At 52.1% G+C, this 15,354-nt stretch overlaps 1 protein-coding gene across 3 annotated transcripts in view; it reads left to right on the top strand.

Moving 5' to 3' along the window:
* Positions 1 to 4,660, top strand: part of LOC140390239 (E3 ubiquitin-protein ligase RING2-A-like) — a 45,639-nt gene extending 40,979 nt beyond the window's left edge. For all 3 annotated transcript variants that reach the window (XM_072475213.1, XM_072475214.1, XM_072475212.1), the window contains exon 7: positions 2,980 to 4,660. In XM_072475213.1, the coding sequence (XP_072331314.1) occupies positions 2,980 to 3,081 (102 nt within the window). In that variant the 3' untranslated portion in view covers positions 3,082 to 4,660. The remainder of the gene's footprint in view (positions 1 to 2,979) is intronic.
* Positions 4,661 to 15,354: the final 10,694 nt, after the last annotated feature.

Below are 15,354 nucleotides of genomic sequence, written 5' to 3'. Positions count from 1 at the left end.
AGGGAATAGGGCCAGTATGGCTCTGAGGCAGAGCAGACAGGGTGAAGTTGCTGAACACAGCGGGTCTGGTGGCCTGAAGTGCATATGTTTTAATGCAAGAAGTATTACGGGTAAGGCAGATGAACTTAGAGCTTGGATTAGTACTTGGAACTATGATGTCATTGCCATTACAGAGACCTGGTTGAGGGAAGGGCAGGATTGGCAGCTAAACGTTCCAGGATTTAGATGTTTCAGGCGGGATCGAGGGGGATGTAAAAGGGGTGGTTGAGTTGCGCTACTGGTTAGGGAGGATATCCGCCTGCCGCTCCCTCCCAGTCCGCCGGCCGCTCCCTCCCAGTCCGCTGGCCGCTCCCTCCCAGTCCGCCGGCCGCTCCCTCCCAGTCCGCCGGCCGCTCGCTCCCTCCCAGTCCGCCGGCCGCTCGCTCCCTCCCAGTCCGCCGGCCGCTCGCTCCCTCCCAGTCCGCCGGCCGCTCGCTCCCTCCCAGTCCGCCGGCCGCTCGCTCCCTCCGAGTCCGCCGGCCGCTCGCTCCCTCCGAGTCCGCCGGCCGCTCGCTCCCTCCCAGTCCGCCGGCCGCTCCCTCCCACCCAGTCCGCCGGCCGCTCGCTCGCTCCCTCCCAGTCCGCCGCTCGCTCGCTCCCTCCCAGTCCGCCGGCCGCTCGCTCCCTCCGAGTCCGCCGGCCGCTCGCTCCCTCCGAGTCCGCCGGCCGCTCGCTCCCTCCCAGTCCGCCGGCCGCTCGCTCCCTCCCAGTCCGCCGGCCGCTCCCTCCCACCCAGTCCGCCGGCCGCTCGCTCCCTCCCTCCCAGTCCGCCGGCCGCTCGCTCCCTCCCAGTCCGCCGGCCGCTCGCTCCCTCCCAGTCCGCCGGCCGCTCGCTCCCTCCCAGTCCGCCGGCCGCTCGCTCCCTCCCAGTCCGCCGGCCGCTCGCTCCCTCCCAGTCCGCCGGCCGACCGCTCCCTCCCAGTCCGCCGGCCGACCGCTCCCTCCCAGTCCGCCGGCCGACCGCTCCCTCCCAGTCCGCCGGCCGCTCGCTCCCTCCCAGTACGCCGGCCGCTCGCTCCCTCCCTGTCTCTGTCTCTGTCTTAGTTGTCTGCCCCTTCCTCCCTTCAAATGTGTTGAATGTTTTTTGCTTACTTACTTTTAATTTGTCTACCTGCCCCATGCGCTGCCTGCCCCGCGCGCGCGCTCTCTGTCCCGCTCTCTGTCCCGCTCTCTGTCCCGCTCTCTGTCCCGCTCTCTGTCCCGCTCTCTGTCCCGCTCTCTGTCCCTCTCTCTGTCCCTCTCTCTGTCCCTCTCTCTGTCCCTCTCTCTGTCCCCCTCTCTGTCCCCCTCTCTGTCCCCCCCTCTGTCCCCCCCCTCTGTCCCCCCCCTCTGTCCCCCCCCTCTGTCCCCCCCCTCTGTCCCCCTCCTCTGTCCCCCTCCTCTGTCCCCCTCCTCTGTCCCCCTCCTCTGTCCCCCACCTCTGTCCCCCTCTTCTGTCCCCCACCTCTGTCCCCCTCCTCTGTCCCCCTCCTCTGTCCCCCTCCTCTGTCCCCCTCCTCTGTCCCCCTCCTCTGTCCCCCTCCTCTGTCCCCCTCCTCTGTCCCCCTCCCTCTGTCCCCCTCCTCTGTCCCCCTCCCTCTGTCCCCCTCCCTCTGTCCCCCTCCCTCTGTCCCCTCCCTCTCTCCCCCTCCCTCTCTCCCCCTCCCTCTGTCCCCCTCCCTCTCTCCCCCTCCCTCTCTCCCCCTCCCTCTCTCCCCCTCCCTCTGTCCCCCTCCCTCTGTCCCCCTCCCTCTGTCCCCCTCCCTCTGTCCCCCTCCCTCTGTCCCCCTCCCTCTGTCCCCCTCCCTCTGTCCCCCTCCCTCTGTCCCCCTCCCTCTGTCCCCCTCCCTCTGTCCCCCTCCCTCTGTCCCCCTCCCTCTGTCCCCCTCCCTCTCTCCCCCTCCCTCTCTCCCCCTCCCTCTCTCCCCCTCCCTCTCTCCCCCTCCCTCTCTCCCCCTCCCTCTCTCCCCCTCCCTCTCTCCCCCTCCCTCTCTCCCCCTCCCTCTCTCCCCCTCCCTCTGTCTCCCTCTCCCTCTGTCTCCCGCTCTCCCTCTGTCTCCCGCTCTCTCTCGCTCTCACTCGCTCTCTCTCGCTCTCTCTCGCTCTCTCTCGCTCTCTCGCTCTCTCTCGCTCTCTCGCTCTCTCGCTCTCTCTCGCTCTCTCTCGCTCTCTCTCGCTCTCTCTCGCTCTCTCTCGCTCTCTCTCGCTCTCTCTCGCTCTCTCTCGCTCTCTCTCGCTCTCGCTCTCGCTCTCTCTCGCTCTCTCTCGCTCTCTCGCTCTCTCACTTTGTCTGTCTCCCTCGGTCTCTCTCTCTCTTAGTTGTCTGCTCCTTCCTCCCTTCAAATGTGTTGAATCTTTTTTGGTCACTTGCTCAAATGGTGACTCTTAATTTGTGTGCTTCGAGGTCACTATTTTCCTCGTATCTGCCCTCGTGTGTCACTGATTTTCATTGCTCCTCCCAGGACTCTTGAATTACCTCCTTAAACCCCTCTGCATCTCTACCCTCTCTCCTGTTTTAAGATACTCCATTAAACCTGCATTTTCTCCTCTGTTTAAATGTCTCCTTTTTGTGGTTCGGTATCGATTGTTGATTGTTTATGCTAGAAGTGGCCTTGGATGTTTAATGCTGTGTTTAAGGTGTTATAAAAAAGCAAGTTGTTACTGTATCGGAACTTAGTTGCATTGTGATCTTGACTAGAGGTCAGCGATGTATGGAAAGGCCACTAGCTGTAGATCGGGATTTGGCACAATGACCTGGTTCGCTTAACCCAGCCCCTCACCTCGGGTAAATTGTAACAACCTAGCTAATGTAGCACAGAATGAACCTCGGGCCTTACTGAACTGTTTTGATTCACTGCCACCATTGGCAGTCTGTTTCATCAAATTCCCGTGTTATTCCACAGGAAAGCTTTGCAATAGGGCATACCTCTGTTTAATTCTACCATTTGAATTTTTGTGCAGACACTGAACGGGTCACTGACGCTGGAACTGGTGAATGAGAAATATTGGAAGGTCAGCAAGCCTCTTGAGCTGTACTACGCCCCCACTAAGGAACAGAAATAGTGAAGGAGGAAAAAGAACAAAACGAAAATTGCTATCTGCTTGCTTACTCCTTCCATCTATTCACCACAATAAGACTGCCACAGCCTTTTGGCTTTGGAGAGTGGAAGGGACTGTGCTGAAACCCGTGAGAGAAGGACTGGCTGGAAATTGTTTGGATTTTGATGCGAGGCCAATGAAAGGACATTCTTTCAGTCGGGGTTGGGGGAATAGAATAAATCTGAACTGTTACATACCATTGCTCCTGTGTCCTCTGGTGCTGGCTGCGAGTATCAGTGAGAGTGAGCGTTCGTGGAACCTTGTGGCTCTAATGCTCATTCCCTCAGTTAGAGAGCCGCTGATACTTTACACATATATGGTTAGCATCATCCAGTAACTGAAGCTATAGGTAGAGGCTGCACAGTACTGACAAAGTGTGTACCCTTCTCGTAGCATCTGATGAGAGGGTTAATGGGGGAAACAAGGAACCAGATTATTTTAACCACCCAACATTTGCAATCCCTAAAGTAATTTTCATGCAGGGTTTTGATGCTCGTTTCTTTTTATTTTCTAGTCTGAATATTTTTTCCCGCTTTTTCTTCCTTTGAGCTTTTATAACAGGCTTACTCATGTAACCTTCACAATGTTTTTATATGTAAATTCCCAGCTCTGCCTGTCCCCAATCTGCATGTTGTGGTTTTACACTCCTCGGTTTCTCATTTATGTAAAGTTTTTAAAAACTCATTATGCCCTTTAATTTCTCAAATTCTCAATGTTGTCTTAAACTTTTTTTTGAGTAGCTGAACTTGTTTTAGCCCCTTCACTGAGACTAACACCTGGACCTTGTGGATTTGGATAACGTGCCTGTGCCACTCAGCCCAAACGTTGAATTCCCATTGTACGCTTTCCTCTAGGTTGTTGCTGAGTTTGGAGGGTGCATAATTTGGAGAGCAGACGTTAGATGTGGCATATTTTGAGATTTTGGACTGAATTGCGATGGTTTTAGTAAGATCCCTCAGTTGGCCTCTGGTGCATTCGAGACAAATGTACCCATTTCATATGTACCTGTTGCAATGGAATGGAAAATCTACTTGAGAGTGAACTTTTGGTCTGTGACCCTGTTGGTTGAAGGTGGTGGAGGAGGTGGGGGGTCAGAGAAACATTTTAAAATGTTTTACTGTTGTGGGCCTGTTAACTGTTGCATGGATTTCATAACATGTGATGGGAGAAATGGTTAAACATCCAGAGGATAAAATTTGTTGGGTGAGTTTTGTTTTAATAGAGCAAAAGCATACACTTAGAATATTAATTCCTTGCATGTATTTTTTCCTTTCTCTGAAGACACTGGCTCTATTTTACAGTGTCTTTCCTTCCCATACCCGTTGTTTGTCTCTGTGTGCGTGTGTGTGTGTGTGTGAATTACAGTTGAACCCAAACTCCTCCATTCTTGTTCAAACTCTGGGGCCAAGAGCAGGAACCCGTGCCAATTCTGCCTCTTCCTAACCCCAAGACCACTATGACCAATCGAAGGCTCAGATTTGATAGGTCGGAGAGAATACAGATTGAGCCTGGCTTTGTTCCTGAATAAACTTGCTGCACTTGATCTTGACTGTGAGTCTTTGTCGTGTGCATGTTGCAATATCACTCTGCTTCACAACACAAGTTGCTTTCTTTATTTGAAACACACGGTAGATTGGGGTGGACTGTGTACAAGATATCTGAATGCATTTGGATGAAATGAGGTAGCATTATTATTTACACGGCAGAAACTTCAAGAGATGTCTTGAAGCATATTTTTCAGAAGACAAAACATTGTATACAAAGTACACATGGTTGACAGAGCTTATTGGCTGAATAAGTGGCATAATGCAGGACGTTAGTGAGTGAGGACTTTACACTGGTACCTTGAAATAACATAATGTGCCTGAAACCAGATTTATAGCCGTTTGGTTCTGTCTTTGGTCATAGAAACAGGAGCAGAAATAGGCTGTTTAGTCAATCAAGCCTGCTCCACCATTCAATGTGATCATGGCTGATCCTCTGTCTCAACGCCACAAAACCCCTCTTTCCCCATCTCCCTTGACGCTTTTAGTGTCTAGAAATTTCAATTTCCCTTTTAAATATATTCAGTGACTTGGCCTCCATAGGCTTGTGTGATAGAACATTCCACAGGTTCACCACGCTGAGTGAAGAGGTTTCTCCTCTCAGTCCTAAATGGCCTACCCCATATCCTGAGACTGTGATCCCTTGTTCTCGAAACGCCTCCCCCATGCCAGCCAGGGGAAATATCCATGGAATCCCGACAGTGCCGAAGAAGGCTATTCCTCCCAATGAGGCTGCACTGACTCTCCGAAAGCGCACTCTACTGAGGTCCACTCCCCTGCATTCTGCACTGACTCTCCGAAAGCGCACTCTACTGAGGTCCACTCCCCTGCATTATCCCCTGCAACATTACCCAACCTGTACATCACCCCTGCCTCAAATCTGACCAGCCCTGCCAGTGTTTTAGGTTTTGGTGCAATAACTGAACTACTATGCCAACAGATGCTTAACAGTCACCAGAAATGAAAACCTGTTTGTTGCTCTTCTCCACCACCCCCCCCCCCCCCCCCAGCTCACCACCCACACTCACCCAGTATCCTAGTAGCAGGTGCTGTACAAACTTGTACAATAGAAGTTTGAATTGAGATTTTGCACTAGTACCGCCAATTGTGATGATCCCTGATCTCTGGATTGCTATCTAAGCTGCAAGCAAATTGCCATTGGGCAGGGTTGCCGAACTGGGTCTGTTGGAGCCTCCCGGGGATAAATGGCAATACAGGCACATTTGAAAAATGCTGCAGAGCTGCTTATCCCATCGGAGGCTGGCTTCTCAATGGTTGATCATCGTCAGTGGAATGATGGGAAGAGAGAGCTCGGCGAGGGGATTGGTGTATGGGGAGCCCAGAGTGAGTCTCTGAGTGAAGGGCAAACCAGCGTGGACCTCAAAGCATGGGTGGGGGCCGTATTGCAGTGCGCAAGAGAGGTCATCAGTGTCTGAGGGAGTAGTGTGAGAGAAAGTGGTGAGTGTTGGGAGGTTGTGTGTGTGTGAGAGATAAGTGGTGTATGGGTGAGAGGGGTAAGTGGTGTATGTGTGAGGGGCTAAGTGGTGTGTGTGAGAGGGGTACGTGGTGTGTGTGTGGGGGCGAGTGGTGTGTGTGTGGGGGCGAGTGGTGTGTGTGTGTGGGGGCGAGTGGTGTGTGTGTGGGGGCGAGTGGTGTGTGTGTGGGGGCGAGTGGTGTGTGTGTGGGGGCGAGTGGTGTGTGTGTGGGGGCGAGTGGTGTGTGTGTGGGGGCGAGTGGTGTGTGTGTGGGGGCGAGTGGTGTGTGTGTGGGGGCGAGTGTGTGGGGGCGAGTGTGTGGGGGCGAGTGGTGTGTGTGTGGGGGCGAGTGTGTGGGGGCGAGTGGTGTGTGTGGCGGGTGCACGAGTGGTGTGTGTGTGGCGGCGAGTGGGGTGTGTAGGGGCGAGTGGGGTGGGTGGGTGTGGGGGCGAGTGGTGGGTGTGTGGGGGCGAGTGGTGGGTGTGGGGGCGAGTGGTGGGTGTGGGGGCGAGTGGCGGGTGTGTGGGGGCGAGTGGGGTGTGTGTGGGGGCGAGTGGTGTGTGCGCGTGAGGGGGCGAGTGGCGGGTGTGGGGGCGAGGGGTGGGTGTGGGGGCGAGTGGGGTGTGTGTGGGGGCGAGTGGTGTGTGCGCGTGAGGGGGCGAGTGGTGTGTGCGCGTGAGGGGGCGAGTGGTGTGTGCGCGTGAGGGGGCGAGTGGTGTGTGCGCGTGAGGGGGCGAGTGGTGTGTGCGCGTGAGGGGGCGAGTGGTGTGTGCGCGTGAGGGGGCGAGTGGTGTGTGCGCGTGAGGGGGCGAGTGGTGTGTGCGCGTGAGGGGGCGAGTGGTGTGTGCGCGTGAGGGGGCGAGTGGTGTGTGCGCGTGAGGGGGCGAGTGGTGTGTGCGCGTGAGGGGGCGAGTGGTGTGTGCGCGTGAGGGGGCGAGTGGTGTGTGCGCGTGAGGGGGCGAGTGGTGTGTGCGCGTGAGGGGGCGAGTGGTGTGTGCGCGTGAGGGGGCGAGTGGTGTGTGCGCGTGAGGGGGCGAGTGGTGTGTGCGCGTGAGGGGGCGAGTGGTGTGTGCGCGTGAGGGGGCGAGTGGTGTGTGCGCGTGAGGGGGCGAGTGGTGGGGGCGAGTGGTGTGTGCGCGTGAGGGGGCGAGTGGTGGGGGCGAGTGGTGTGTGCGCGTGAGGGGGCGAGTGGTGTGTGCGCGTGAGGGGGCGCGTGGTGGGGGCGCGTGGTGGGGGCGAGTGGTGTGTGCGCGCGTGAAGGGGGTGAGTGTTTTTGGGGATGGGGCTGAATGTTTTGGGGTGGAGGGGTGTGTTGGGGGTGTGGGTTTGTATGTTTGTGTATGGTGTTTGGGGGGGGGGGGTTGTATGTGTGTGAGAGAAAAGGTGACCTGTTTGTGTAGGGGGTGGGTGTGTCAGGGGGACGCAGGTACGTGTGTGTTTAGGGGGGGGGGGTGGTGGAGACGGGACGCTGACGTGTTGTTTCCAGATATGAGTGTCAGCATTCCAGCATTAAGACTTCAACATATTTAAATACAACAACAATTTATATTATGCACTCTCAAAGTGGGTATTGCTGAAGGGGCCAGGGGAGAGTGGTCTGGCCAGGGATTAATGTGAGGCAACTGTGTAGCTGGCTAATGTAATTGTGACAGAGATACATAGAAGATAGGAGCAGAAGGAGGCCTTTTGGCCCTTTGGGTCTGCCATCATGGCTGATCATCCAACTCAATAGCCTAATCCTGCTTTCTCCCCATAGCCTTTGATCCCATTCTCGTCAAGTGCAATGTCTAGCCGCCTCTTGAATATATTCAGTGTTTCAGCATCAACTACTTCCTGTGGTACTGAATTTCACAGGCTCACCACTCTTTGGGTGAAGAAATGTCTCCTCATCTCTGTCTGAAATGTATCCTCAGACTGTGAACTCTGGTTCTGGACACACCCATCATTGGTAACATCTTCCCTGCATCTCCCCTGCATCTCCCCTGTATAGTCCTGTTAGAATTTTATAAGTCTCTATGAAATCCCCCCCCCTCATTCTTCTGAACTCCAGCGAAAACATCCCTAATCTAGCCAATCTCTCCTCAGTCAGTCCCACCATCCCTGGAATCAGTCTGGTAAACCTTCGCTGCCCTCCCTCGAGAGCAAGAACATCCTTCCTCAGAAAAGGAGACCAAAACTGAACACAATATTCTCGGTGTGGCCTCTCCAAGGCCCTATATAATTGCACCAACACATCCCTGGTTCTATTCTCAAAACCTCTCGCAATGAAGGCCAACATACCATTCGCCTTCTTTACCGCCTGCTACACCACCTACATGCTTACCATCCGCAACTTTGGTGCACAAGGACACCCAGGTCCCACTGCACTCTCCCCTCTCCTAATTTACAACCATTTCAGGTAGTAGTCTGCCTTCCTGTTTTTGCTTCCATGTGCTTTTACTAATTCCTAACATATGTATAGATATCGTTTGAAAAGACTTGTACACTTTTGATTTCTCTTTGCACCTATTTTGCAGCAAAAAAAGGGTGCCAACATTGAGAATGCTTGGGGTTCCCTGATGCATCTGGGAGGTCACTTGGCATTCCGCGGCTCAAAGTTTGGGGAGCCCCAGATTTAATCTGAATAAGATCAAAGAGTTGAATGCATAGTTCAAAGGCTGGTGTGGGAGAAATTGATTTTGATTATTGGATCCAGTCATGAGGAAAGTGGAATCTGTACTACTGGGATGGTCTCCAGCTGAAACGCAATGAGACCAATGTCCTGGTAAATTCTAAAAACGGCTTTAAACCAAATTGTTGGGTGGTGTGGGAAAGAAGTGCGGGTGGGTTTGTGTGAGGGGAAATTTCAGAATTTAACAAGGAAGGACAAAGAGGTTGTGCAGGATAGTGATGCAGGGAATGATACCCAGAGTGGAAGGGGCAGGTGGTACAAACATAAGACTGCATCAGTAAATCAGGAGCGAATGATAAAAATTCAGAATTGAAGGCTCTTATCTGCATGTGTGCAGCATTTGTAACAAGATTGATGAATTGAAACAAATGGGTATGATATGATGGCTATTACACCGATGTGGTTACAAAATGATCACGGCTGATAACTATAAATTCAATAGTATTTGACATTTAGCAAGGATAGGAAGAAAGGAAAGGAGTTGGGCTGGTTTTATTCATAAAGGGTGAGACTTGTACAGGAGTGGGAAATGATATTGGTTCAGAAGATCAGGAACACACAATAGGAGTAGGAATGGACCATATGGTCCGTTGAAGCCTCTCCGCCATTCGATAAGTTCATGGCTGACATTGGACTTTAGCTTAATTTTTCTGCCCTCTCACTATATGCCTTGCTTTCCTGGCTGATCAAAAATCTGTCTATCCCTGTCTTAATTATATTTAAAGATTGAGAATCCACAACCCTCTGGGATCGATAATTCCAAAGATTCAAAACCATTTGAGGAAATGTGTCCTCATCCTGGCGCTAAATGATCATCCCCTTATGCTGCAACTGTGACCCTGGGTTTTGATGTCAAGTGGAAAAACGTCTGCGTTTAACCTGTCAAGTCCTAGAGGACTAATTAACTCAGTGCTTCATCAGAGGACAACTCTCTCATTCCATCTATCCAGTGAATCTTCGCTGTACAGCTTCCAAAGCAAATATATTCTCCTTTAAATATGGAGACAAAGACTGCATACAGGTGTGGCCTCACCAAAGCCTTATGCAATTGTAGCAAGACTTTGTTATTCATGTTCTCTAATCTTATAGTAAAGGCTAACATGCCATTCGTCTTGTTAATGGTTTGCTATAACTGCATGTGAAGTTTCAGTTTACTGTACACACCAGTGTCTCTGAACTTCAACATTTACCGGTTTCATGCCTTTTGGAAAAACTATTCTGGATTTGTTATGGCCAAAGAAATCATAGAATCACTACAGAGCAGAAGGAGGCCGTTCAGCCATCGAGTCTGCACCAGCCCTTCGAAAGAGTGCCCCACCTAGGCCCATGCCACCGCCCTAACCCCACAACCCTACCTAACCTTTTTGACACTAAGGGGCAATTTAGAAGAGACAAACCACCTTACCTGCACATCTTTTGATTGAGAGGGGAAACAGGAGCACTCGGAGGAAACCCACGCAGACACGGGGAGAATGTGCAAACTCGACACAGTCACCTGAGGCCGTGTTGAACCCAGGTCCCTGGCACTGTGAGCCAGCAGTGTTAACCGCTGTGCCATTGTGCTGCCCGAATAACTTCACATTTCCCACATTTATACTCCAATCCCAATTTCTTGTCACCCAATTAACCTGGCTGTTTCTTTGCACCCTCTGTGTTCTCTCACAATTTGTATTTCCAGTTAGCTTTGTATCATCTATAAACTGGTACATTGCCTTCTGTCTCTTTGTCTAAGCCATGAATATAGATGACGAATAGAGGCCCAGTGCTGAACCTTGCGTCGCTTTAATAGAATCAGTTTGGGTGGAGTTAAGAAATGGTAAATGAAATAAGTTATTTATACACCATCACCCCTAACAGGAGCTATACTGTGGACAGAAATAATGGGGGCTTATAAGAAAGGTACTACAATTATCATGGGTGATTTTAATCTTCAGATAGATTGGACAACTCAGGTTAGCAAAGGTAGCCCTGAGGATGAGTTCATAGAGTGAATTTGGGACAATTTCTTAAAATGATACCGTTTGGAACCAACCAGGGAACAGGCTGTTTTAGTCCTGGTAATGTATAATGAGGCAGTGCTAATTAAGCATCTCGCAGTTGTCACGAAGCACGCTGATGTTATCTGCAATGGTATCCTAACTTGTGTTGTGGGCCAGAGCTTAGAAACTCCAAAGTGTATTATGAAGCTCACCTGAACTATAACATTTATGTTGAATTTGGCTAGGATGAGCACAAGAGCCTTCACTTCAGGTGTGATTTATCAGACTTCCAAGGTGCTTTTATCAAAACAGTTTATTATAAGAATGTAGTTCCAGAAATAAAACATTCAGCAAGAATTTGTTATCAATTACAAACATGAAAAAACATAACAGCTACTGTAATCTATGTATATAACTCTTAATGTATCCCCTTTAGCTGTTCCAATTCAATACAAAAAACAATAAAACCAGGATAGGTAACACCTCCACAATAGTCCTCAACACTGGGGCCCTGCAAGGATGTGTGCTCAGTCCTCTACTGTACTCCCTATACACACACGACTGTGGCAAGATTCAACTCCAATTCAGTCTATACATTTGCAGATGATATGACTGCGGTGGGTCGTATCTCAAACAATGACGAATCAGACTACAGAAGGGAGATAGATCACTTGGTTGCGTGCTGTACTGAAAACAACCTCTCTAAATGTTGGAAAGACCAAGGAACTAATCATCGACTTTAGGAAGCTTAGCACAACCCCCCCCCCCCCCCAGCTCCGCCCCCCCCCCCCCCCCCCCCATCTACATCAATGGCTCCGAAGTAGAGATGGTCGATAGTTTTAAGTTCCTGGCGGGTCACCATCACCAACAGTCTGGCCTGGTCCACTCCCGTTGATGCAACAGTCAAGAAAGCCCAACAACGTTTCTACTTCCTACGGTGGCTTGAAGATAAGCCTTCACCTAGGAGCCAACCCCCCCCTCCCCCCCCCCCCCCCCCCAAGCCGGGCGTGCACCTCAAAGAGATCAGGAGCCATTGGGTGCCAGAATGAAGGTGTCGTGCACACTGCCAGGGTATCGGGCGCAGACATGCATGATGTGCCTCTCTTGGTCACAGACCAGCTGCACGTAAATAGAGTGGAACCCCTTTCAGTTTGTGAATACAGACCTGTCATCTGCAGATGCTCGTAGGGGGACATAACATCCTGTCGATTAGCACTGGACCTGGGGCATTGGTGATGGTGACAAACCTCACTGTCCAAGCATCCTGATGGGCTCGTCCATATTGAAATTGATGTACTATACTGACGGAGCATATTGGATCTCTGGAATGGCGCGGATTTACCTGTGCACCAAGCTCTTGCCAACAGGTTCCCACTGGGTGCCTGGAAAGACCCTGTTGCATAATGGTTCGGGGCCACCGTCACCCTGACGGCCACTTGGAGCGGGTGTCCTCCCCGATGTTTCCTCAGTGCCAGGTATGCCATCATCTGGCAGAATGTCGCAGTGTGCCCCTGCTCAGCTGGAGTCTTTGATGGCATACCAGGTCTGCCAGGTCCTCGAATGACGGGCACTGCCGGTACACACGAGACCTCATGTGGCGTCTCCTTCCCACCTCCTCCTTGGCCTGTTGGGCAGGCAGCTCTCCATCCTCACCGGCTGCCTTTTGAGGAAGGCCACCATTCCTGGTTGAATTCCAATATCCATTGTCTGCAGGGGATGAAAAGCTGACATCTTAACATGTTGCATACCCCAGTGCCCAACCATGTTCAACAGGCTACATAGTGAACCCGGTTTGCACTGTGGACCCTGCCCCAGGATGTTCTACTGCCCCCCTCCTCCCCACCTTCACACCTCTTCCCCGTCCGTGCCTGGCATCATGGGAGGTGGGGGCTGGGGTGTGGAGGGTGGGGGCTGGGGTGTGGAGGGTGGGGGCTGGGGTGCGGAGGGTGGGGGCTGAGGTGCGGAGGGTGGGGCTTGGGTGTGGAGGGTGGGGGCTGAGGGGTGGAGGGTGGTGCTGGGGTGCAGAGGGTGGAGGGTGGGGGCTGTGGTGCTAAGGGTGGTGGGGGTGGTGTGGAGAGTGGGGGTGGGGTGCGGAGGGTGGTGGGGTAGTGCGGTGGGGGCTGAGGTGCGGAGGGTGGTGGGGGCATCCATAAGGCCGGTGTCATTCTGCGGAACCACGGGCCAAGGAACATTTTGAGGGATTATTTTCGGGGTTATCTTTGAAGTAAGGGGTGTTAAGAGATCCAATGTTTATTTAATAGGTTAATTTGAGTTCATGAAATAAACATTGTTTTTTTTTTTAAACCACGTGTACATAATTGTAATATCACACCTGGGGAATAAGCTGTAGAGGGAGTCCACAGGAGGTTTAACAGACTGATTCCTAGGATCGCAGGACTGACTATGAGGAGAGATTGAGTCAGTTAGGAATGTATTCGCTGGAGTTTCGATGAATTAGGGAGAATCTCACAGAAACCTATAAAATTCTAACAGGACTAGACAGAGTGGATAAAGGAAGAAAGATCCTGATGATGGCGGTGTCTAGAAGATACAGGGTAAATCGCTTAGGACTGAGATGAGGGGCGATTTCTTCACCCAGGGAGTGGTGAACATGTGGAACTCTCTTCCAGAGAAAGCACTTGAGGTCAAAACTTTACATTTTCAAGATGAAGTTAGATATAGCTCTTGGGGTTAATGGGATCAAAGGATATAGGGGGAAAGTGGGAACAGGTTACGGAGTTGGACGATCAGTCATGATCATAATGAATGTGGAGCAGGCTCAAAGGGCTAAATGGCTTCCACCTGCTCCTATTTTATATGTTTCTATGTGAGTGGAGACTTCCTTTCAACATCTGCCTTGTTAACACCATATACTTCATTCAAGCCACCCCTCACTCTTCTAAACTGTAGGTGAAACAAGCCCAGCATTTCCAATGTATCCTTCTAAGATAATCTGCTCATTCCAGGTGTCAATCCAGTAAACTTCCTCTGAATCATCTCCAATGCATTTACATCCTTCTTTAAATAAAGAGACCAAAATAGCACACAGTACTCAGGAGGCAGTCTCATCAATGCCCTGTGTAACTGAAGCATAAAATCCTTTTATGTTGAATCCCTCTGAAAAGAAAGATGATTCCATTCATCTTTTTGATTCCATGCCACACTTGCAATTTTTTGTGACTCATGCACGAAAATGCCGAGATCCCTCTGCACCTCGAAATTTTGCAGTCCTTCTCCGTTGAAGTAATACTCCTGCCAAAGTGAACAATGTCACCTTTACCCACAGTGCATGCCATTTGCCAGATTTTTGCCCACTCACTCAACCTATCTATATTAATCTGCAAACTCCATGGTGGGATTTTCCGTCTCTGAGGCTGTGTTGACGCAGCCTCAGGGTTTGTGGCATTCCATGACAGTAAAGTGGTGCCGTACCTGGACCGATTCAGCGACCGTTAAGGGCAAGCACATGGAACACAATTGATTCTAATGAGAAACAGTGCTGGTTTTGCGATTCACACTCAAAAGGCTGACAAGCTGCAGCCGCATATACACACTTCACTCCCCACACACACACCATCCCAGCCAACAAAATGACAGTGAAGAGAGCAGCACCCCGTTTCACGGACGCAGAGCTGGAGACCCTCCTGGATGTGGTTCTGGTGAGGCGGTTGACCCTGTACCTTGGCCCAAGAAGGAGGCTGCCAGCTGCCGCCATTTTTTGTCCCCGGGCGCAGGTTTACTAGGTTGCCAGGTGGAGGTCGGCCGTGGGCGAGGAAGTGAGACCCTGCTGAGTTGCGGTTTTGCATGACACGTGTGTCAACCCACCCCACGCACCCCCCCCCACGCACCCCCCATGCCATGAGCTAAGCACTGAAGACGAGAACAGCTTTGATGGCAGCCTGCGACCCGTGGCTCAGGACACTCTGAGCTCGAGTCTGAAGATGACACAGATTTCCCATCACAGATGTCTCCAACACTTTCCACCATCCCAGAGACAATCACCTCGGGTTGGCACTTTAGTGAAGAGGCTTCTGGGACACTACCTGTTGCTCCCCACACAGCTGCTTCGGTACAGTAGGTGGAGGTAGGTACACCTGAGGGGGCGGGTGGTCGAAGTGCAGGCCGACTCCAGGGACTAGCTGCCAGGTTTCGAGCTTCTGGAAAGGACAGTCCCATTGGTTGTGGAGATGCATTTGCAAAGCCAGGGACTACATGCGGGGTTGTCGGCGAGTATCCAGCACCTGCAGGCGCAGTTTGAGGAGTCCAACCACGTGTGGCAGGAGGCAGTGTCGACCATGCGTGACACCCAAGCCAGGTTATGGGGCTGGTGCCAGTGACTATGGCAGGGGATTTGCCGGAACACCGCAGCACCATGGGCTACCACCCCCTTCCCCGTTCTGTCCATGGTGCATTCGGTAGGCAGAATAAGGCAGCACCACGCCACCTGGGATACTCGAGCAATGCCCGGCCACCCTGGAAGACGGCCACCAACAGGGACCCAGGTCACAGGGTGGGAATCACAGCAGGCTGCTGCACTTCTGATGTACCATCTGTGGAACCACCTAGAC

This window comes from Scyliorhinus torazame, chromosome 14 (assembly GCF_047496885.1).
Source record: "Scyliorhinus torazame isolate Kashiwa2021f chromosome 14, sScyTor2.1, whole genome shotgun sequence".
Taxonomy (NCBI): Eukaryota; Metazoa; Chordata; class Chondrichthyes; order Carcharhiniformes; family Scyliorhinidae; genus Scyliorhinus; species Scyliorhinus torazame.
The sequence above is the reverse complement of the archived record's forward strand: the minus strand, read 5'-3'. Positions and strand labels throughout refer to the sequence as shown.